The following is a 24,695-nucleotide window of genomic DNA, read 5'->3' on the forward strand; positions in this document are numbered from 1 at the left end:
TTAATAAAGTATTTTTGAATAAGACAAAACCACAAGTAACTTCATCAAAATATGAGCTTGTTTTAAGTCAATATTTCCTTAATATTGATGGAAAAAGTACTTGCTCCATTGGCAGATTAATTTCACTTATAACAAGACAATTTGCCAGTGGAACAAGTACTTTATCAATATTAAGGAAGTATTGACTTAAAACAAGTTCATATCTTGATGAAACGTCACTTATAACTTAATCTAGTCTCATTTGAAGTGTAGTAAAAAATTTTGCACTAGTCGATCAAATTGATTCATGAATTGTACTGTAAACGTTCAGTATGTTTAGCAGTTTCCACACCTTTTTCAGCGATTTACAAATTTGTTCCGTACAATTTTTTCTTTCCAGAGATGAAGCACAAACAACGCTGAACATGCACAGATTAACTTTCAGCAGGAATATTTAATAACATCAGGCATCAGCAGCATGTTTTGGTCAGTGCTTCAAAAAATTTGCATGTTTCAAATGTGAGTAACGATACAAGACAGGAAAATCCTTCCAACGCAGATATGGTTAAATGCGATACAAAAAGATTTTTAATGCACCTTTAAACATGGGATGTAATAAAAAGGAAATCAAAACATTTTACAACCAAACGGTGAATCGGCTTTGATTTAAAAACAAAAAAAAATAACGTAGCCTATATTTCTTATTTGTTCTAATTCTTAGTTTATTTAAACTTATCCGACTTCCTCTATTCTCTAATAAAAGTATTTTTCACAAGTTTTGTACGTTTGCAGTTCTGACCACACTTGCTAATGCTAATAGCGGAACTAATCTTTAGCTTAACGCTTTTGCGTTTTTTGCTAACTTTGAAAACAGAAAGCAGTAACCAAACATTCCTTAAATTATTTTATTTTTCTTAAAAGATTCCAAAGTGCAAATTTACTTGGCTTTTTTGTAAACTTTCAGCTGAATGAAGTTTGAAATGTGTTTTGAAGTTTATCAACTGTTAATTATTATTCAAGTAGTTGGACAGTTTTGTGCTCTTATTTTGAAGTCTGTTTACACAGCAGATCCATTTCCTGTCCTCACATTTTATCTTTTTCGCATTAACTTCATTTAAATAAAGAAACATAAGGCAGCCAGGTAAATGGAGAGTAGAGAACTAAATATAAAAATACACAATATCTAATGTTATTATTGAATATGTAAATTATTTTGTCAAAATTAAATTGGTGTAGCGCAGCTAGCTTTTTAGCTTTGCTCACCACTGTTCCTCAGGTTCAAGAAACGTCATTTTTCAGATTTAATCTGACTCAAAGACATGTTTTTCAAACTCCATATGCATCTTGCATTAAAGAAATGTTTATCTTTTGACTCTAAAAACAGAAATACAAGGTTTGAATGAGACATTTAAGCAACTTATGTGAAATGTTGACATTGTGATTAAAAAATGACCTTAATGCCCATAAACTGTTTTACAACAAAACTAGCTGTAGCATTAAGTCACACAACAAAACCAGTGACAGGTACAGATTAAAGTCTCAGTTTTCTGCACCTACCTCAGAGTGTTCTTCTGTTTTCAGCTAATATGTATAATTAATTGTTTACGCCCTACGCTGCAAAATACACAATCTTACCAAGCAGTTTTAGCGATTCTACACTTAAACTAAGACAAAACTAACTTACACGAAAGATATAGAAGTTTATTTTAAGTTAATAATTCCTTAATTTATCTCCATTGGCAGATAATTTTGAGGAAAATGTCTTGCTATAAGTAAAATAATCTGCCAATGGAACAAGAACTTATTTTTTTAATCAATACTGAGGAATTATTAAACTACAGCAAGCTCTAATTCCTTGCTGAAAAGTTAGTTTTTTAAGTGTAGTAGAATATTCACACTAGAAACTGGACCAAAATTACTTGGAAATGTTTGTTTTTGCAGTAAACAATCCTGGAAGTTATATTCACCCTGTTTGTTGTTTTAGGCTTTGGTGTCCTTTTATGCTGATGACAGTATTATACATTTTTTGCACATAATTTAAAAAAACAAAAAAGAAACATTATTTCCATGTTATAAGTGGAATAATCTGCCTGTGTAACCAGTGCTTTATGAACCAATATTAAATAATTATTCAGTTAAAACAAGTTCCCATTTCTTGCTGAAAAGTTAATTTTTTCAATTGTAGATATTTACAGTAGAAACTAGATTTTAAAAAAATTGGTACGATTTTTGCAGTGTAATGAGAACAAATGACTCAGATGTTTTACAATAAAATTTGCTGTATAGCATTAAGGCTATAGGCAACACAAACAAAACACAGACAGGTACAGAGTAAAGGCTCAGTTTTGTGCTCATGTTTCAGCTAATAAATAATATCTGTTCGTCCTGTTGCCATGGGGATTTGTTCAGTTTCTCTCTCTGCTCCCCTGCAGCAAACATCATCTGTGAACTTCAAGTCTGGCACAGGAAGTCGGAGCTGAACGCCGGGAACCGGACGGAGGCGGGCAGCTGGGTGATGATGTTGGCGTTGCACATCAGCTGAGCAAACACGTGGTTCTCCTTGGTGATTTCTGGGCACAGCGGCGGGTCGCTGAGAGGCGACGGCAGGGAGACGCTGACGGGGCTGTCGCACCGCCCGGACCGGCTGAGCAGACGGCGGAACAGGGAGCGCCGCAGCAGGATGTAGATCCAGGGATCCAGGATGGGATTCAGGGAGGCGATCCGGATCGCCCGCAGGTCCGCCTTCTGATCGCTCTGGAAACGGTTGGCGAAAATACGGACCTGAAACGCAGGAACAGATTGGTGAGGAGTTTAATTACGCCCAGTTTAAAAGCACTTTATTAACCAGAAAGGGAAATTAAATGTTGTTGTAAGTCATTAATTCAAAGTCTTCAAAGAGCTAAGAGGAAAGATCTGCTGTAGCGGTCTGAATTACGGCGAATCTGAAGAAGCCTCTGACTGAAGATACTCTGTTTTGCCAAAACACCCAGTCAGTCTCATGAAGAGGATGTCAAAGTGGTTAATAATTTTCTTGTTTTTATAAAGAAATCATCATCTCGAAATGTTCCATAGTCATAAATAAAAGGAAATAAATGTTTGTTAGAAAAAAATTTAAATTTTGAAATTAATTTCAATTTTTCTAGAAAAAAATTCTGAGTTTCAAAAGTCAAAACTTTTCTCCTTTTGAAACTCTTCTAGAAAATTTCTGATCTCAAGTTTAGACATTTTCTACAAAAAAACTAAAATTTTTTTGTTTCAAAAGTCAAAACGTTTTCGTATTTTGAAACTCAGAAATTTTCAAGTTTTTTCTACAGAAGTTCTAGAAAAACTTGAACCTGCACACCACCAGGTTAAATGTTTTTTCCACAAACTTCTGACATTAGAAACTAAAATTTCAAAGTTTTATCTAGAAAATTTCAGATCTCAACATTTCTGAAATTGACTCCTTTTTTCTATCTACAGGGATTCTAATACATCATTCTGAGTTTGTTTTGGTTTATTGTGACAATCAAACAAACGGAGGTGATTGCAAGCAGTCTGATTTTTGTTGGTTTTGTTTTTGTTTTTGTTCCGCTCTTGGATTATTTGATCCCAACGTGGTTCAGTCTGAGGTCCGTTTAATTAATAAAAGTCAGAACCAGTGCGGTCTATTTGCTGTTTCCTGTCTGCTCACCACTAACGGGGCCGAACAGGCCAGAACCACGGCGGAGGTCATCACCAGCACCGTCATCATCTGCGTCTCCGCGGCCGAGGACAGCGCCCTCCACCTCTGCCTGACGCTGGCTCTGGTTGCGGGCCGGTGCGCGGTTCTGCGGCGCATCAGCAGCAGCGTCCCGCACACCGCCAGGTTCAGCACGATGGTTCCGAGGATCAACATCAGGCTCACGGCCCCGTACAGCACGGAGTACATGGCGGCCAGCGGCTCCGAGGTCTTCCAGTCGATGAAGCACCAGGTGCCGGGCGGCTGCAGCTCGCTCCTGGACACCCCCATCATGGGGAGGCAGCAGAATAGAATATGGCTGATGTAGATGAAGAGCAGGAACTTCTGCGCCGAGTGGCGGTTCACCCCCCAGCGCTGGTGCCGGTAGGGCCAGCAGATGGCCAGGTACCGCTCCGCCGCCATGGCGCCGATGATGCTGAGTCCGGTCAGGCCGAAAAACAGCAGCAGGAAGGAGTCAAACTCGCAGACCTTGGGGTCCAGCAGCACCTGGTGGTCCAGGTAGTTGGCGATGGTGAGCGGGCTGGCCATGCAGGTGCCCAGCAGGTCCGTCACCGCCAGGCCGCGCACCAGCGAGAAGAAAGCGGACGACTTCTTCTCCTGCCGGGACACGGAGAGCACCAGGATGGCGATCAGATTCCCGATGGCTCCTCCAGCGAACATGAAGATCGGCAGCGCGATTTCAGTCGAGTTGCCAGACCGCTGCTGGCGCAGCGACTGGTTGACGGGCGCGGATCCGTGCGTAAAGTTCGGAGTCTCCATAACCAAAATGGGCCAGAAGCTGCCGGGGATCTGGGAGCGCATTTCCTCTTTTCCTCCCGGAGGATGAAGATCTGCTGAGTCCGAGCCGCTCTGCTGTCCAGTAATCCTCAAAGGGAGCGCTAATATCTGGGCTGAGACAGCGGGATGTCCCGGATGTTTGGGGCTGAGCCAACCAGCAGCCTGTCGCGCGTGATGGATGGAAAAAGTCTCAGTCTTTCCGCTCCAACTTTCTTCACGGACGTGTGGTATTTAGAGTGAGGTTTTTCTGACAGACGCAATATTTCTATACTCACACAGATTCAGAGGAACTTGAATCTGGGTCAAAGATCTGCAACCTTTTCTACACAGAGATGAATTTTCACCCCCAGGCCAGATGAATAAAACTCATTTCGGTTGTTTCAGCCTAAATGTTGTGAAGACATTAGACCATCAGGTCCAGTTCTATCGGACCCATGATCTGGTAGAATACAGCTGTGCCAGAAAAACATCCCAAAATTTGAGATAATTTCTAAGATTAATTTCAAGATTTTCTAAAAAGACCTTAAAGTTACACAGTTTCTAAAGTAAAATTTTCATGTTGTTTTCTGGAAAATTTGAACCCATTTAATCCCAAATATTTTCCTGCAAAATAAATGCATGCATTTCAATCTTTGGAGCTCACTGTCTCATGATATTTATGAATTATTACATTTTATGCTGGTTATGTTAGTGAAAATGTAGGTTTTATACTCGGTTGTTGCCGGTGGGAAACTGCAGAGTCTAAATTACACAAATGTGTCTTATTTATACATATAAAAAATATGGCAGACATTGACCTCCAGCGTCACAGGCGGAAATAAAGAGGTCTGGTCATGTGACCTTTCACACTAGATACTTGAAATTTATATTGCTTAGAGTAGACATATTATTATTTATTTTAAAACTTCAGTTAGCTGCCAAAAGTCAAAACAATTCTTTTAGAGCTTCCAGAAGTTACAAAAAAAAAATGTTTGGCAACAATGGTTGAAGGATTAATAGTGTCTCTAAATTTCATATTTTTCTGAAAATGTTTGACTTTTGAAACAAAAGAAATGCTCATGTGTTTTATCTAGAACTTTTCTGAGATTAATCTCAATATTTCTCAGTTTTTTCTGCAGAAATTTTCTCCACTTTTTGTATTCTCTCCACGATGACCCAGTACGCTGTTGTATCTATTAGCATCCAGGCGATCAGGAGAAGATCCAACTCCATCTGGATCTTCTCTTGGTTCTAGCTTGGATGTTTTCTGGAACATGCTACCTCTTTTCTCTCCAGTTCGTTTTAAAGAATCATCCTGGAAGTTTAATCGATGTAAACATTTCTGTTCATGCTTCTTCTTGTGTTTGGTGTTTCCAAAACGCAGAACAAAGCGCTCAGATTTGAAAAGCTCCTGACTATAAACGGTCGTCAGGAACATTGGGGATCTGCGGGGACATTCGGGACGTCAGCATGTTCTGGTACCGTTAGACATTCATTACAGCTGGACTTGTGTTTACACTGAGCAGCAGTGGAGAGGGTATCTCTGACTGCAGGCGACCTTAAAAGACAAAGTAAAACACCAGAGTGATGCCAGCGCTGGGAAACTCCAAACTGACTGGAATATTGTTCTGTATGCTATGAATCATGGGAGTTTATGGCTCTCTGTAATGGCTGAACGTAGCCTGTGCTCCTTAAGTGCATTATCTGTGTCTGCTGCGTGACTAACCAGCCGAGAATAACATCTTGCCCCGTCCCTAAAAGTAAATTAGTAAAATATGTTCCTGGCTGTAAACATGTCTGACGGAACCAAAACAGAAAATACAGATGTTTCGTTTGGGTCTCGTTGTTTATAGCAAAAATATACAGTATAAGTGGCCACCTGGGTTTAGCTAAGCAAGTAGGTATGGGGGCCGTTTATAACGTTACACTGTAAAAAACTAACAGCAATATTTAGGTTTATTTAGCCTGGCACAGAGAAATAACATATGGGTGTTCATTTTCAGACATATTTTCACCTACAGAGTTTCAACTGAAATATTTAATTCACAGCTAAATATTTAGCTTACAAACTAAATATTACAAGCAAAATACTTAGTTTAAAAACTAAATATTTACCTGTGAATTTAACATTTGTCAATGAAATTAAATATTTTGTAAAGATCTAAATATTTAGTTTGCAAATTAGATATTTAGTTCCCAACTAAATGTTTAAATCTGAGCTTAATATTTAGTTAGCAAAATAAATCTTTCATTTGGGACCAAATATTTAGTTTGAAAACATAACAGAATAGTTGGAGAATTAAATATCTTAGCTCAGACGTAAACATTTTGTTTTTATTTCAAACTAAATATTTGGCTCCAAATTAAGTATTTAACTTGCTAAATAAATATTTAGGTTTGAGCCATATATTTAGTTTTCAAACTAAATATTTGGGTCCAAACTAAATATTTATTTTGCTACCTAAGTATTTAGTCCAAAATTAATATTTAATTTGAAGCTAAATATTTAATTTACCAAATAAATATTTACTTCAGAACTAAATGCTAAACTTTGAGTTAAATATTTAGTTCTATACAAAATAGTTTCTTCCAAAAATAAATATATAATTTGGATCTAAATATTTACCTTACTAACTCAAATATTTAACTTGAAAATTAACTATGTAGAATGTAAAGTAAGTATGTAGCTTGTGACTTAAATGTTTAGTCTGGAATGAAAATATTTATAAATGTTTGAGCAACATGGTGAAAATATGACTAAAGAATGAAAACTTGCATGTCTTTTTCTCACCCTATAAATAAGTATGATCCCCCAATGTGATGATTACTGCTTTAACTAATGGAGTAGCTTCTAATTTTTGAAGGTTTCGTAGTTTTTTATATTATTATTTTACAAACAGAATGAGGGAAAGGGGTTTTCAGTGTTTCAGTTGGGGGATTTGAGAGAGTTAGGAGGAAAAACTGAACTAATGAACTCCTCTGTTTCCTGGAAGTGAGTCAAGAAAATTTCTCTAGAGTATTGAAAAGAGAAGGAAGGAATCCAGAGTGACACAGAGGTTATTTAAAACAGAACCAGACAAAAGGCAGGAAGGCAATTATTTGAACAATTTGGAAGAATTTGTGAGTTTAAGCAGCTCGAAACAATAATCAACCATTGTACTTTTATGCAAATGTGCTTATTCTAACTGAGATTAAGTGTCTGTAATTGCATGTAAATCTGATTAAAACTAAATCTGGATCAAACTGAATTTCTAACTGGATCTGAAATGAATCTATTTGTCTTGAGGTTTCTTGGGCGCTTCATAAACAGAAGTGCATTAAGTGAAGATGAGAAGCAGATCGACAATAAATACCAAGGGAATATAAAGTCTTAAAGTACGATGAGGAAAAAATCCCTGCATTATGCTAGAAGAGGTGCAGAAAATAAAATCAATTCCAGTCCTGGGAATCCTGTTTTGATATATTGCACTGTGCATCCACTAGGTCACCGTATGATTTTAAATCATACTTGAGTTTTTTATTTTTTTAGGAAAAGCCAAGCAAATAACCTAGTAAATAATAATATAATAAGTAAATAAATAATAAACCAGAGTAATTTAAAGTAGGAAAAAATAGTTCACATATGACGTCACACTTCTGTGAACTTTGTAAGGGACAACCAACTTGGCAGGCAGTCGCTATGGAGTTACTATGACAACAATAAACAAACCACAAGCTAGCTTCCCCATCGTTCATACGTAAAAAAAAAAAAAAAAAATAGAAGTACATCATAAGTATTACTAAATCACATTTTTTGAGTGCTCTACCACCTTTGTAAAATACTAAATCAGTGATATCAGTTATATTTACTGTAACAAGTACGGTACTGTACTACTGTCGAACTAGCAAAATTAGCATAGCTAATGTAGCTTTTATCTCTAAGCTAAGACGGTAGGTACATGTAGGCTACATGTATGTAGCCTACATGTACCTACTGTGAAAGTCACCAGAACCTTGTTATTCGGCTGAAGAGTTCGTACGTCCTTTACAGACCCGTTGAAACAATGATTGTATGTTTTCCTTGATTTCAGGCCGTGAAGTTCCTGTAATTTTTTAAGTTCCTGTAATTTATATTTCTAAGAAATGTTATTTTGTCAGCTGTGACCGGTTTACCGCAATTGGGAAAATAACATTTACTTGTGACTCCAGTTTCTGTGGAAGATGAAACTTTAATTAAATCCTAGGGCGTACAAATCAAGTTGGACCAGTGCCAGTGCGATGTTGTAAAGTCGTACAAGTCGTCTGACCTCTCATTGCTTACAAGAATGTAAAATTCTTCTTTATTAACCCTGCTAATTTAGAAATGTATAATTAAAATGTATCTACATTGAAAGCCAAATGGAATCAAAGCGAATTTTTGTCTTTGTGTAAACAAGCAGACTCGAATTCGTCATATTATCTTAAACAGATTTTTGTATTTTTTCCAACTAGGAATAAAAATAAATCTACCACAGGAGCCTCTAAGAGGTAAATGTATCAAACTTACTTTCATTTTTTATATACAAGTTGTGCTTATGTGTCAAATAAACCCCTTTCATATTAAATCAAAGATCATTTCTAAATCTGTAACTCACTCCTTTCTATGTAAGAACAAAAAATAAGATTTGGATGAATAGCTTCTTGTTTTCCCACTGGTAATATTTACAGTTTGGTTTTGGTGGTTTGACAAGTCTTTGTGACTTTCTAGGAAAAAATCTGTATATCAGATGTCAAACACATTAGCTCCCAACAACTCCAGATATAAAGGGTGAAACAGCCTTTACGAGAGTTGAATTGTTTCAAAGCATTTCTTCATCCTTTTCTGACGGTTTCACCAGCTAAAAGTGACTCTGGCCGTTCATTACTCATCATGTAGCTGTTAACCACAGCAGAATACTCTCAAAGTGGGATCAAACTCTTCCACAGAAACCCTCAAAAAGTCCCGTTGTGTGGTTAACTAAAAACACAATCTGATTTATGTGCTTATTAACCTCAAAGTGATGCTGAATAATTAACTGTGTTGTGCAACAATGGTTTTGGTTTGGTTTTAAATAACAAATAGTCCTAAGCAATTGTTTGCTAAACTTATCAGGGCTCTATGTGATTATCAGGAAATATAACCAAATATTTTTATTTTCAGTTTTTATTATATAAATGCCTGAATGGCAACGTTTGATAATAGCAACAGAAGAAGTATTACATGCAGCACTGATTATATATATATATATATATATATATATATATATATATATATATATAAATATAAATAAATATATATATATATTCTAAAGACTATTTGACCATATTTTATACAATTTAGTGAGAGGAAATAAAGGATATAAGAGTAAATGAGTATCCATGATGTCACATGATCACAAATGCAGTGCATTCTGGGATTCAGAGTTGTTTTTTTAGCTAGTTTGTTCTCTTTACACAGTTCAGTCCTTCATGGCTGGGTCTTGATGTTGCCTGGTGTTACTGTTATAATTTATTATTTTACTGTCTAAGCAGCTTCAGCTGTTTGTGTCTCTGTGCCAACAGTAAATCTAACTGATTACCAGACTCCCAGCAGCTGTGCATCAGCTCCCAAACAGCTGGATTCAGATTCTGTTACTGACACCTAAACTGTACATCACTGGATATTTATTATTGTAAGTCCTTGCCACTAATCTGTCTAGATAAACTTTGATAGGATTGTGTTGCAGAGGAACTCTATGAACTCAAACACAAAAGTTACAAATGATAATTAAAACTCACTCCTGTGTTTCTGCAAAAGGCCTTAACATGTCTTCATACTGACCTTAAAATTCTTATTAAAGACACACATCAGTGTTTATCTCAGATGTGCATTACATCCATATGCTTTTAAGCTAGCATCTTAACTAAATCAGTTAACACCTAATATGCAACACTAAAGGTTAATTTATACAATATATTTCAGATTATGTTATACTGAGGGTAAGCAGAGCAGCAGCCTGTTATCCGCAGTGTTGTAGGACTCCAAACGCCTTTGTACAGTAAAAAAGAAAACATTATAAAAATGCATATTTTGTGTTTATGCTAATGAAGAAACAAACAAATAATGAAGACAGTTGTTATCCAGGATGCTCTCCTCTCCTGCTCAGCAGTTTCCTAATATAGATCTGTAAACACACAGCGGTTCTACCAAGCTGGGAGGACTGAACTTCTTCTTCTGCTCTATGTGAGTCTATCTCTTCAAAAGGAGCAATTTACATAATTCAATTATAATAATGAATATTCTTTTTTCAATTGTATATTTTATGTAGAGAAACTTCTTTATTGCAGTTAAACTTGGATTGTTTGATTTATTTATTATTTTCTGCTTAAAACTCATAATTTCCTGACTTTTTACTAACAACTGTCAGTAAAAAAAGCTCCTGAAATATTTTGATCTTTGACATTTTGCTGTGAAAAAATGCGCTGTGGAAAGTTGGAAAGCAACCTTCATGGTTGGCTAAACATCAGTCTAAACCAGCATGGGTATATCTAGTGGTGGGATTCAATTAAAATTTTTAAGCTTATTAATTGCAGGGTAGGTAATTAATAAATCACATTTTAATTTAAGATCATAAAGCAACAAAATAAGCAACATTTTTAATTCAAAAACGCTTTTTGCTTCTACATTGTTGAATAAATGTGTGTCAGATACACCAGAAACACACAAATACAAAGATTCCAGCCTGAACCTTTTATGAATCAATTAGTTGTGTAAAAATTACCTAATGGGTTAAAATGTATGTAGTTAATTAGTCAAAATTAACTTGTTAAAGTCCCGGCCATAGATATAACATATGATTCAAAGACAGAGACAACAGGTGAGATCCATTGTCTGGATTAAGTTAAACATTTAGTCTGAAAATCGTCGCCCACTAACAGTTAGCCTGACTACATTTTTCACCGTTGTCAGACCTGCTGGGATCGTTTTATCACGCACCTGCAAAGTAAAGCTCTCCAGTCTGGCTTTCATGTTGCTCTTGATCTGCTGGGGTCTTCAGTTGTTGCATAAATGTGGATGACACAGAGCATGACGTTTCACTTTACCTTAGGGACCAATTAGGGAAGCACTGGTTGTTTATTTTTGAACAGATCTCACATGACGTTTGGCCCTTAGTTTGCATCTGACAGGACTCTGGACGTAACCCAAAAATAACACTTTAGTCATGCATTCTCCTTAATTTTCACATATTGTTCCAATGATGCAAATAATCTAAAGAAATGAGACATTAACTGTGAGTTAAGTTGTGTAATATTTTGAACAGGGAGTCAGATAACTGATGATAAAATGACCTGGAGCTCTTTAACAACAGGGCCATGTGTCCTTTGAGAGATTAGCTCCTTAATGCATGTTTTTATTTCCTGAATATTGTTGCTGCTGGGAAATCTAACTCTTACCGCCACCCTTCACTGTTCTTGTAAAAAGGAAACTTGAAACCTCGTGAACACTGCGATGACAGCAATCCCTGACCTCCTTCTGACCGCCTTGAAATTTGATTAAATCTCCTGTTTATAATACCAAAGTCTCTGCTGCTCCACCAAATCTGCTGCCCAGACCTGATATTCTGTTTTTTTGTGTGTTATTTTAGCTTCACTAGATTCCCTCTAATTTTAAAGAGATCTGAGAAAAGCTGCTCCTAATCTGAGATGAAACGCTTCCTGTTGCAACAAGTGAGCCGCACTGCTTGAGAAATTTTTTCCTGCAAACAGAAAGCTCTCTGCTGCACTAAACTCCATGTCACAAGAGATCTGGTATGCAAATATTTATTGGTGAAAGTGCATCGCTTGCGCATTGCAGCCTTTTCAGACGAAAACGGTGCAGACAAAAGGAGGAGTCAGGTTTTCTCCATTAGAAACGGTGATTAAAGGTAAATAGACTTAATATTTGCTGGTTTTTAAATTTTATTATTGAGGGAAACAAAGAAAACATGAAATGTTTCAGAATAAATACTGACTGTAAAGAATCAGCCACTTTAAGGCCACAAGTGTGTAAATCATTGTCAGAATCAGCTTTATTGGCCAGGATTGTATGCAACCACAGACTATTAATTTGTTTTTAAGTACTTTAGAGCAGGGGTGTCCAAAGTGTGGCCGGGGGGCCATTTGTGGCCCTTGAAATGATTTTGTTTGGCCCCTGACTTAAAGTCACGATGGATAAAAATTTGGCAAACAAACCTGATGCCCCAAATTTGTTTGAAATTGTCTGTTTTTCTTTTAAGAAGGCAACCATCTGAAACCTGTTTTATATTTTGGATCTTTAATAACTGAAAAAAAGAACCACAAACTAATTTTTGCATTTTTATCCAGCCAGGCAAACAGTTTGGACACCACTGCTTTAGTGGGAATAAAATAAGGAAATATTTTCAGCCATTTCAAAGAAAGATAGAGAAAGAATGACAGTTGTGACAGCACAAAAATTTCTTTAGTGTCGATCTCAATGTTAAAGTCTGAACAGTTTGTGTCCAGGTTGTGTGGGGTCTGCAGAGGAGTTCAAGCTTTTAGGTCATTTTAAACCCTTTGGACTGAGAACAAAATATGATTTAAGTTGATATATATATACACACAAGCTGTAAATAAAATAGTTGCCAATCATGACTGGATATATTTAAAGGAGGCGGGGCCAATATCAAGGTCATGTGACCTTATGCTAGATTCAAATACAAACTGATACCATACACTCCAAAATGGCCGACATCAGGGATGAAAACACGCTGTGAGGTAAGAGTTGTTCACTGTTAAAATATTAATTAAACTTATTTAAGATTAGTTAAATTTATTGAGTACCATTTCTGTATTCACTGAATTCCAGAGCAGGTCAGAGGAAAAGGGAAGTGGTTGTAATTTTGTCACCCAAAGGTTCATCAAATTCAGAGAAAACCAGTGATGAAGATGTTCTAAGATTTATTATATAACTTATTACAAATATCCAAAAAGTGGAGTTTTTTTGAAGGGGCAATACAAACCCAAAACTGAAAAATAATAGTTCCTATTAAAAAACACAAAAATCTGTAATTTTAGCTTAAATACACCATGAAATGGTGAAGAAATCATTTTCAAATGTACATCTGTCTGACCATTTAACAAGAATTGCAGATGACAAGAATTTAATAAAATATAAAACAAAAACAGTTAAATTCAGACAACGGAGGTTTTGATTCGAGACTAAAATTTTTTCTCATTAGCCTGAAGAAGAAGTTTTTCATTAATTATTGTCTTCCTCATTGTGAGTCACGGTGCACGGATACTACAGCGAATGCTGGCGTATCATTTCCCTTCTGAATTTCGGAGAGTCATCCTTTCTGAGAAAATACAGCAGCTGCTGCCTTCTGGGTGCTATCAGGATCTACTTGACCTGGTCTTCTCCATTAGTTTCAGCATAATAGCAACGCTGTAGTTTATTAAAACAAAACGTTTTGGAGTGAAACCAGACTTCTTTCTGGATTTCCCACAGGAACTTTGACCTTAGAGTAGCAATAGACCAAAGTCCTGATTATTTCTGACAGGAATGGAGGAGATTGATGACTTTGACATATTTGGATTTTAGAATAACACAAGGTTCAAATGTAAATGTATGGTTGATTGTCTCACAGGCACAGAGGGTCATAATGAAATGGTTTTGAAGGTTGTTGGGTGTCATATAGCTCAACCAGGATGAGGCCTGTTGATTCTCGTTATGATGGACTGCAGCTGCTGATGGTATTTGATTAGAGTTATTGGATAGAACAATGGGAAAATCAGAGAACTGTAGATTTACACAAGTTTGTAAAGTCTTTAGGGGTTTTTTCTAAACAACCGAACAGCATCAGCACAAACAATTACTCATCTGTACAAGTTATTCAGATGTGTCACAACTTTGCTGTAGTCTGGAAGATCACCCAAACAATGAAACTCGTTTGGATGTTCAGAAACAACCTGAAAACTGGCACTTCCAAGCTAAAAACCTGGCGTAGCGGCCTGTGTGATAAGAAAAATATCTTCTACAAAAATAATCATCTGTTTGGCCTCTAACAATTGTCTAGAAGGCAGGTTTCAACAGATGACTCGAACCAGAAGACCGGAGCTCTCTGGAAGGTTACGACAGCAGGTCTTTAATGTATTTTGGTGCCAATCCATTCAGAAATTTGTAAACATAAGTATTTATTCACCTGTTATGCATAATTCACATTTTGCACATTTTGGGTTTCAATTGGTTCTAAAAACAGCTCAAGCGCTTAAAAAAACCCACACAGCCGTTTTCTGGGAATAAGTTAATGTTTTTGGCGCAGTTTTAAAAACCTCCCAACCTTCGAAGGGCACTGCGTCGTTACCTAGCAACCACAGCAGAGTTACCTAGCAACCCACGCTGAGCTCCAGCTCGTTTAATCACCTGGTTTAAAACAAGTGTTTTGTTGTTAACTAGCCATCCAGAAACTACTTTCTGCATGGATTATACAACCAGTATTTAAATGGATTTGTAATGAACTCTTCGTGTGACTAACGCGGTTCTGGTCGCTGAGTGAGTAACATACATGTTGGCTACATGCCCGTCTTAGCTAGCAGATAAAAGCTACATTAGCTAAGCTAACTTTGCTAGTTCGGCAGTAAGTACTACTGTAAATATTACTAATGTTACACAGAGGTTGGTAGAGTACTCAAAAATTGTAGGCGAGTAACATTTGTAATGTACTTCTATTGGTTATAAGTAGATTTGGGTAGCAACTAGTTACATTTACTCAGTTACATTTACTTGAGTAGCTTTTTGAAAGAAAAAAAAAGGTACTTTTAGGAGTATTCGTTCCTATCTAACTTACTCTGGTTACAGGTTATATAGGAACGAGGTCAGAGCTAGTTATAAGGTTGTGGCTTGTTTGTTGTTGTTACAGCAACTCCATAGCCCAATCCTACCAAGATGGCTGTCGCTACAAAGTTCCCAGAAGAGTGTCCTCACATGAGAACTATGTATAGCAACAAGTGTGATTAAAAAAAAAACTGCTTGAAGATGTAAAAGTGACACTTAACAGTTTTAATGTCAAACCAAGCTGACACTGGAACTATTTTAATTGCTTTTGGTTTATCCGAGACGCTGAATTACATCATAAAATGCTTTCCCTTCATGTGTTTATTATATATCAACCTCAATGTTCACCTTACATAACTTGACGTCATATAAAAATAAAACACACAGTGTGTAGATGTAGGCTTTTAAAAAAATAATTATTGTAAGTTTTTTGCAGACGCGCCAATCTTTTTGTTTTGTTTTTTTCTGTTTGTAATGGTTTATTTTAGGAAAATGCCACCAAAGAGCCGGTCGTCGAGGGAAATGCATGACCTTAGGTGCACCATTGAGGGAGATCCTCCCTGTTGCTGCCTCTTCGTTCTGCTGAAAACATTCCCATGCATGTGGGCCTCCCAGCGGATGTTAATATATCACCAGTGAGTCTGCAGCCTGACCTTTGACCCCCAGCGGCTTTGTCAGTGGGACAGGCCAAGCAGCTGGGTCAAAGTGAAGATGGATTCCCTGCAGGTGAGTCAAAGCAGGCGCTCTCCTCTGCATCCGCAAACATTTTCTTGCATCTTGATGGTGAGAAGTTTCTATTTTTGGCAGGAAAAACATCTGAAAGCTTCCAGGGTTTTGCAGAATCTTAAGGAAACAAACATTGTGACCGACACGGTGCAAACGGCCGGGAGTTATCTCGCACAGGGCCAAGAAGCTGTCAGAAACTGGCCCCCATACTTGACAAGAGGTATGAGAGTTTAGTTTGAAGTTTAGTCTCAGGAGAAAGTCAGAGGAGGCAAAGGGCATGTTGCAGTTTAAGGGAGGCTGCTGATCAAATTCAGGATGGAAACCAGGGTAGAAAAGTTTGAGTTTTTCATTACTGTTTAGTTTTATCTTGTAGTGACTTTATATCTGTCAGTTAGTTTTAATTAGTTTTTATACTCTAATACATTTACTTGAATAACGTTTTTGAAAACTATTTACTTTGAGGAGTATTTGTACTACGCTGTACTTTTCAATTTTATTTTTAGTATGAAGTTTTGCTGCTCGTACTTGAATAAAATTTCTGGCTTCTCTACACTGAATGAAAAACAAACATGTTTTAATTCACCAGACTCAGACACACACATGCAGTTTTTGTTAAAGTTTTATAAGCTTTTACAGAAAGAAACTGATTTGAAAACATGTTTCTTTTGTTATTTTTGTTATTAATAGGAATTATTGTCCTTTTGTTCTTTAAAATAATAACATTTCCTCTTAACTTTATATTTTGGTCTGTCTGATGATTTACTTTTTAAATATTAAATGATTGATAATTTGATTAGTTACTCTGTACTTGAGTAAACTTTTTACCAAATACATTTTTACTCTTACTAGAGTAACTTCTTGGACGGATACTTTTTACTTTTAGTTAAGTAAAAATATGTTGAACTAGAGCTGCTAGTCTTACTTGAGTACAATTTTTGGCTATTCTGTCCTCCTCTGATTAGTTAGATATTGTTTAGTTTTTATTAGTTGTGGTTGTAGTTTCCTGCTTTGGTTCATTATAAGAGCAGAATTTTAAAAAAGTGTTAGAGCGATGATTATGTTTACAACGATTGGGTAATGAATACTCAACAGAAGACATAATTTTGAAAAAGTATGTTGAACAACCTGCTGATTTGTGTTTTCTTGCTGACAGCTGAAACTGCTTCACATCAGTTCGAAAGGCTAATAAATATATTCATTCGCACGAAAACGAAGGATTTTACATCAATGATTTCAATCTGGTTTAGTTAGTTTTATAAACTCTCAACACGGTTCCAGTTAGCTGTCATTTTTCTCCGTTAATTACAGTTTTTATTTATTTCCAGTAACGAAAACGTGTTTTAAATTTCCGTTATGTTGTTAGTTTTAGCTAAAATAAGTTTGACGGAGATCTGAGGTTTTAACTGGTAAGAGTTAAAGATGGCGGCGTCTCGTGGGAGGCTGAGTTTTGTTTTCCTGATGGGAAGCGGGTAGGATTTCTTCTTCTCTGTCCTTTCCTCTGTGTACTTCTGGAAGTCCTCCAGCTGCTCCAGCTGTTTTAGAAACACACACTGGAAACAACTGAAACTATTTTTTAACTAGAGGAGGTTTTTCACGTCGAGCTGATTAATGTCTGTTTATCTGGTGAGTGAATCGTCCCGCCAGGCCTGGGATATTCTCTGCGTTTGGTCATCAAAGGGAAAGAAAATCCGCTCCTGACATGTTAACCATTACAAGGAAATTATGTTTTTATGAGAATATAAAAAATGCACCTGAAGTAGTCACTTTGAGAACATGCTGAGGTAAGCACTATAAAAAGTTAATGAGAATCTGATGATTTGACAAGTTTTTGTTAGTAAAATGAGCAACAAATGTGTGGAAAAGTGAAAAATATGTTTATATTTTATATTAATAAATTAAAAAACTCAACAAAATCCTATTTGAGGTTAGATTTTAATGCATTTTCAAAGCTGAAAACCTTTTACTGCCTTTGCAGCTCTTTGCCGTCTCGTTTGTGCTGATGGTTTTGTTTTTTTCTGTGTGATATCAGGACCGGTTCTGGACACCAGGGCCCGGTACGAAGGGGACGGGGTCCGCTACAAAGCCAAGCTGATCGGCTTGGACCCGCTGCCGGACCCTCAGGGAGAGAAGATGCTGCTGGACTCCATGATGAAACTGAAGGTAATCTGTTAAAAGCAGGTAAATGAATCCATTTCTCTCACAGTTTATATAAACATCAGAAAATGACATTGAAAAAGCAGATGAATAAAAATGGCATCAGTTGGACTTGGAAGGAGTACTTCTGATTTTACTGTGTGCTGTAAAAGTGGTTTCAATAGGAAGTTATGTAATGTTGAGTCAGCTGCTTTGTGACTTTTGGTGCTGCTCTCCTTCAGTAAATTAGAGCTTCCTGCGTCTAGGGGGCGCTAGTGAGACACAAACATATCTCTGTTTTATGCTGATTTGTCTTGGAAATGAACAATGGAGTGTTTTGGAGTGTTTATATATATATATATCTATAGATATATATATGGGGCTGCACAGTGGTGCAGTTGGTAGAGTTGTTGCCTTGCAGCAAGAAGGTCCTGGGTTCGATTCCCGGCCCGGGGTCTTTCTGCATGGAGTTTGCATGTTCTCCCTGTGCATGGTGGGTTCTCTCCGGGTTCTCCGGCTTCCTCCCACAGTCCAAAAACATGACTGTCAGGTTAATTGGTCTCTCTAAATTGTGTGAATGGTTGTGTGTCTCTGTGTTGCCCTGCGACAGACTGGCCACCTGTCCAGGGTGACCCCGCCTCTCGCCCGGGACGCAGCTGGAGAGGAACCAGCAACTTGTGATGAAAAGCTGCATCATTATAAACAACAGGAGGACAAAACAATGGGAGAATTCAATTGTTTAGGAAGCCAGAAGTGAAACAGTTTTAGGCAAAATAATGTAGAAATAAACACACAAAACATAAAAAAAATATGAAAATTCACACAGAATAATAGATGGAACCCAATTAGACAGTTTATCGGCAGAAATCTATAGTTTTGGGGGTTGTTGCACTGTTAATGAATTTAGTAACATGAGATATTTCATTAAATGATATTAAGTTATGACTATACAGTCGAAAAGACCAGCAGAAGTTTTTCATTTGATCAAACATTAATGTGTTCAAATAAAACAAAACCTTCACATCATGACTTTGCTGCTGTATTTCTGATCTGATCAGAGTTTTCCTCTGTGATCATTTTCCTGTTTGTATTGAAGGGATTTGAAGTTTCAGCGAGGAAACAGGGACAACACAAGATGAGGATCTGGCTGAAAATTTCCTCCAGTGGCTTAAAGATTCTGGATGAGCGGACCGGGGTGAGTCGACCACGTGACACGTCCCGCTTTTTCTCCCCACAGTTTGATCAAACGTTCTCACTAAAATTAAGAAAACAAAGAAGTCAATTTATGTTTACTTTTGTCAGAAAGAGATGTTATTCATCATAGATTCAAAACTTTAGGAGGTTTTTCACCTGTGATATATTAAAAGAAAGGATTTCAATATTGGGGCCGATACTGATATCTGATGTTAGTATCGCTGTTATGGCTGATAACTGATATTTACAGATATTATATAATATCTGATAGAATAAAAATCAATTGTTTGTGTTGGACCAGTTTTATTTATCGATATGTCAAACAATGACTAATATCAGCCAATAATAGATGGTGCCAACATATCCTGCATTCCTATCAAACTGTACAAATTTATTTTCAGTTATGAAAACAAAATTTTGGGTCACTTTCTTACAAAATCCTGGCTACATTTAGCTGTTTAACAAATTAAATAAAAGCTGATTTGAGTATAGCAAAGTTGGCATTTCAGTAAGAGTATCTGGATAAACGTTATAAAAGATTAATATTTTATGTTGTACTTAAAATATAAGTACAACTTATTGTTGGTATTGTTACCTTCATACCGACAATAACTGATCAAGTAGAGACTCAGACCAAACATTTGACCTGCACTGCAAAAACACTAAATTACCTTTGGTCTAGCTTCTAGTGCAAATATCTGAGTATGCTTGAAATGAGAAAAAATTACCTTAAACTAACTTTACAAGTAATTTTCCCATACGAGAAATAATCTGCCACTTTTTCACCAGTACTAAGGAATTGTTTTTTTTTTAAAAAGCTCATTTTTATTGCTTTACTTGTAAGTTAGTTTTCTCTTATTTGCTCTAGAAACCAGACCAAAATTACTTGGTAAAGTTTTGTGTTTTTGCAGTGCAGCTAAAGTTTAACCAGTGACCCGTCTTATCAGCTCTGACGTTTTGTTGTGTAAACTGGGACTTCCTGGTCACTATGAGACGTTTTGAAGCCGAACTTGTTTGTAATGTTCTGTCTTTGTTTTGTTTTCAGATGGTCCTTCATGACCACCACAGATCCAGGATCAGCTCGGTGACCAAAGACAAGTCGGACCCCCGAGCGCTGGCCTACATCTACAGACATGAAGACGCTCACATCCTGTTCTACATCAAGGCGGGACACCAGGTGACGACTCTCAGCGTAGCAGAGGATAATGTGACCATTTACACCCCTTTCCACCAGGATGTCGTTTTAAGGAGCATAATCAATAAGATCAAATAAAATAGTTTGACTCGTTAAATATTTGAAATGACAATTCCAGCGTCTGTAATTAATCATAAGTAAAAGCATTTTAATTGACAAAATAAGTAACATTTTAAATTCAAAAACCTCTTTTGCTGCTAAATTATTGAATAAATAGACATAATATAATATAATATAATATAATATAATATAATATAATATAATATAATATAATATAATATAATATAATATAACATGTTATAATGTGTTTGAATTAAATATGTTTAGTGATTTTTGCAGGGTCTGTAATTAATTAATTAATCAGTTTTAAACAAAAACATAATATCAACAAAAAAAGCACAATTCCATTTCAAAAACAAATTACTGCAAATTATTTAAATAAATAGACATATAAACTCAACAACAAAGATATTTATTATTTTTAATCTTTTATTTAGTTTTTAAACCAATTAGAGCTCTGGCTCCAGTTTTTTGCTGATTTCCTGCAAATTATCCTTGATTTTTGTACTTGAACCATATAATTTATCATGTGTTATATAATCTATTTGACATAATTATTTTTTTAATTGGGTTAATTTCAGGGTGTCTAATTAATGAATAAAATTTCAAATAAAAACTGTGTATCTACAAAAAAAATCAATTAAAAACAAAGTAGGCTTGGAATAATCGGAATAATTGGAATAATCGGAATAATTGGAATAATTGGAATAATTGGAATAATCGGAATAATCGGAATAATTGGAATAATCGGAATAATTGGAATAATTGGAATAATCTGAATAATTGGAATAATTGGAATAATTGGAATATTTGGAATAATTGGAATAATCGGAATAATCGGAATATTTGGAATAATCGGAATATTTGGAATAATTGGAATAATTTGAATATTTGGAATAATTGGAATAATCGGAATAATCGGAATATTTGGAATAATTTGAATAATCGGAATAATTGGAATAATTGGAATATTTGGAATAATTGGAATAATCGGAATATTTGGAATAATTGGAATAATTGGAATATTTGGAATAATTGGAATAATTGGAATAATCGGAATAATCGGAATAATCGGAATAATTGGAATAATCGGAATAATTGGAATAATTGGAATAATCGGAATTGGGTGGTCAAAAGGTCAGAATGAGTCGCATGTGGGGTCAAGAAGAGGTCATGGGTTTTGTTTTGGGTGGTGGTTTTATTTGCTTCATCGGTTTCAGGCGGATCCAATAATTTTGGACATCATGGAGGTTTGTCGCCGTGCGGAGCAACAGGAAACGTCTCAGCAACACCAGCCTACGGCAAGCCAAGTCAGACATAATGCAGTTTACAGCTTTTATCAGTCTGTGTCTGATTGTTTGTTTTTTACCAGGATCTGTTTGATGTTTTCAGAATATCTCTTTAGTGACGCTGACTGACGGTCCGGCTTCTCCTGAAACGGTAAATAAGTATTTTAAGAATTATAGTGAGTGATTAATCTACCGATTAGTCTGATTAATCAATAAATCGGAAACAAAAAAATTCTCTTTCTGCACATTTTTCATTTAATCATTTGAGCCTTTTTATACAATATTAGAAATATATTAAAATATTCAAATGGCAAATAATTAAATTACTTTTTAAAAATAAAAACATAAAAATGTTATTTGCAGAAATGCAATGACAGCATTCCTTTAACGAATGCTTGATTATTTGTAGCAAAGGATGCATCTGCAGCTAAAAAAATACCGTCTACTAACATGTTGAGTAATAGAAATGTTGTTTTAGTTTGTTTTATGAAGACCAAAAATGACATCTGAGGATTTTTGGTTATATTTAAAGATAAAGTAGATTTTCATCTTAAATGCAAAATGTGTATATTTTTGTACAGTTTTGGTTTAATTACTGCTGTGAGTAGGTTGCAAATGGCATTTACTTGAGTCTATTCTACACTTGATGATTAATCAATTGCTAAATTAATTAACGATTATTTCAACAGTCGAGGAATCATGACTGATTTGATTAATGGTTTCAGGGAGCAGCTCTGGAGAATGGGTTTAGTCCTCCACCTGCACCATCATCAGGACAAATAAACACGACGTGACGTTCAGGGAATCAGTAAAAAACACTTTCAACAAAAAAATTCAAATCATTTTCAGCTTTCCTGGGTTTTGGATTTTATGCATAAATAAAAATTCTCTATGAACTGAGAAACTATCAGCTAAAAGTTTGTCAGGAAGTAAAATCTTATGTGTGCATAAGATCTCCTATTAAAGAAAGTAAACAGTTTTTTCTTGTTTTTGCGTCAGCAGACGTCTTCTAGTAATGAACTGTTGGAGATATTTTCTCCAGATCCTCTGACTCCCAACATCCCACCTGTCAGCCAGCCAGGTGAGTCAGAACCCCGGGGTGTCCAACCTGTGGCCCGGGGGCCCAACTGCAGTGGAATAATGGTAAAATTTGGCCCTCAAGTGGAAACTTTTGTTATTTTTCTGTTTGATTTGAAAATCCAGAAGTTTTACTCAAGTAACAGAAGAAATGCTTCATGATAAAATTACCCAGGGGAAAGTAAAGAGAACAGTGCAGTAAAATAATCCTAAAAGTTACTCAAGTAAATGTAACCAGTTGTGTAAATCTTAATGTTTACCGTTGCTGGGAAGCTGGACCGTCAGTCGAGGTCACTAAAGAAATATTCTACAAACTTATTTCACTTAATGAAAAAAGTTTGTAGCAGTTTGGTAACAAAATGCTACAAACTTTTTGTTACCAAAGCTTTTCAGTGGTTTTACAGAGTAACGTTTAGATCTTTTCTTCTCCGTCAGAGTCTCCACATCCCATCCTCTCCACCGCTCAGCTCCTCTCCATGTTCCCCACCCAGCCACCAGGGGGCTCTCCGTACATCTCCCCACCAGTGTCTCCCAGTTCAATGCCCTGGAATCAGCAGGGGCTTACTGGAAACCAGTGGCCCTTTGTCCCAGCCGGGCCACCGGCAGCGGTTACAGCGCCCCCTGCTGCTGTCCTGCCTCCACCCGGATTCATGATGGCGATGAACCCAGCCGTGCCGCCGCTAGTTAACGGATACCAGAACGCCTCACACCCCGCGTATCCACCGGGCGGCGCTCCTGCACCGGACAACAACCTGCTGCTCTGAACCGGCGGGACGGGAACGGCCTCGATTTATGTCTCCAAATATTTAGTTTGATTAATAATCATTAACCAAATTAAATATTAATTTAGCTTGATTAAACTAAATTAATAGTTTAAAAATTAAACTATTAATTATTTTTAATTAATAGTCAATTAATTAAAATAATTAGTGTTGAATCGACTTTGACGATTCAACACTTTAATGAACTACTTGCTAAATTAACACTTTCCATCTGGAAAACACAATTCCTTTAAAAAAAACAACTTAATTATTAATCTGATACAAAGAAATTATTTAATTCAAACCACATTTGGTATTTGATTATTTTCTGTTTTTGCTGATTTTAAAACTCTCAATCACTGATATGATGTTTTGTTAATTCGGGATCAGAAAATGTTCTGTTTTGTGTTTTTAAGGAGTTTTCTGCTGCACAAACTTTAAACTCCCTGTAAGTAAATTAGATCTTTTATTGGATTAAATGACGCCTGAAAACAGAGTTTAGCTGATGTATCTTTAAATCATGATTCTTTGTTTCTGCCAAGCTTTGGCAATTCTAAAAATACAAGAGCTGCAACTAACTATTCAGACGATTAATCGATTATGATAACAAATAATTGATTAATCGGATAGAAATTTGTGCCTTTTGAGGAATTCTGGGCAGAACATTAATGGACAAAAAAGGGTTTTTGGATCTAGAATGCCAAAAGTTTTATAAATGTTTGGGTCAGTTACTGCTGTCAATTAGTCAGCAACTAAATTAGCTGACAGTGGCAGCCATTATTGTCACTTCAATAATGGCTGCCACTGTGCTAATAAATATGCTAGCATATAGCACCTTTCATAATATTTACTTCTCTGAGTAGTTTGTTTTTTTAGCAAGTGGCATTTTTTCAGACAGTATCAGTTAATAATTAAGCACTGACTAAATTAGTTGACCATTATTTCAGTCCATTATGATGAAAGCGATTAATCGTTTCAGTGCTAATAAATACAG

The 24,695-nt window shown here is 36.1% G+C and overlaps 2 protein-coding genes across 7 annotated transcripts; one reads left to right on the plus strand and one right to left on the minus strand.

The window, feature by feature from the left end:
* Nucleotides 1-257: 257 nt before the first annotated feature.
* LOC122838135 (prostaglandin E2 receptor EP4 subtype-like) lies at nucleotides 258-4,991 on the minus strand. The gene is made up of 2 exons (XM_044128532.1): nucleotides 3,653-4,991; nucleotides 258-2,760 (listed from the first exon to the last, which is right to left on the minus strand). The coding sequence occupies exons 1-2, from the start codon at nucleotides 4,499-4,501 to the stop codon at nucleotides 2,431-2,433; spliced, it is 1,179 nt and encodes a 392-aa protein (XP_043984467.1). The 5' UTR covers nucleotides 4,502-4,991; the 3' UTR covers nucleotides 258-2,430.
* On the plus strand, nucleotides 2,557-24,197 carry LOC122838136 (disabled homolog 2-like). 6 transcript variants are annotated; one of them, XM_044128534.1, is made up of 11 exons: nucleotides 2,662-2,781; nucleotides 15,755-15,992; nucleotides 16,074-16,212; nucleotides 18,022-18,152; nucleotides 19,222-19,320; nucleotides 20,365-20,496; nucleotides 21,795-21,884; nucleotides 21,967-22,014; nucleotides 22,589-22,646; nucleotides 22,861-22,944; nucleotides 23,376-24,197. In XM_044128534.1, the coding sequence occupies exons 2-11, from the start codon at nucleotides 15,978-15,980 to the stop codon at nucleotides 23,702-23,704; spliced, it is 1,125 nt and encodes a 374-aa protein (XP_043984469.1). In that variant the 5' UTR covers nucleotides 2,662-2,781; nucleotides 15,755-15,977; the 3' UTR covers nucleotides 23,705-24,197. The 6 variants fall into 6 exon arrangements, with proteins under 6 accessions (XP_043984475.1, XP_043984469.1, XP_043984470.1 ...); XM_044128535.1 differs by lacking the exon at nucleotides 2,662-2,781 and adding an exon at nucleotides 13,169-13,207; XM_044128533.1 differs by lacking the exon at nucleotides 2,662-2,781 and adding an exon at nucleotides 14,816-14,984.
* Nucleotides 24,198-24,695: the final 498 nt, after the last annotated feature.

This window comes from Gambusia affinis, linkage group LG10, assembly GCF_019740435.1.
Source record: "Gambusia affinis linkage group LG10, SWU_Gaff_1.0, whole genome shotgun sequence".
Classification (NCBI taxonomy): Eukaryota; Metazoa; Chordata; class Actinopteri; order Cyprinodontiformes; family Poeciliidae; genus Gambusia; species Gambusia affinis.

Bases quoted from the DNA above. Each gene is read 5' to 3' on its own strand.
- LOC122838135 (XM_044128532.1), bottom strand. From the start codon at position 4,501: ATGCGCTCCCAGATCCCCGGCAGCTTCTGGCCCATTTTGGTTATGGAG. The intron at 2,761-3,652 runs GTGAGCAGACAG...CCTGCGTTTCAG, and splicing joins CCTGTTCGGCCCCGTTAGTG to GTCCGTATTTTCGCCAACCG.
- LOC122838136 (XM_044128534.1), top strand. The intron at 18,153-19,221 runs GTAATCTGTTAA...TTTGTATTGAAG, and splicing joins ACTCCATGATGAAACTGAAG to GGATTTGAAGTTTCAGCGAG. The intron at 22,015-22,588 runs GTAAATAAGTAT...TAATGGTTTCAG, and splicing joins GTCCGGCTTCTCCTGAAACG to GGAGCAGCTCTGGAGAATGG.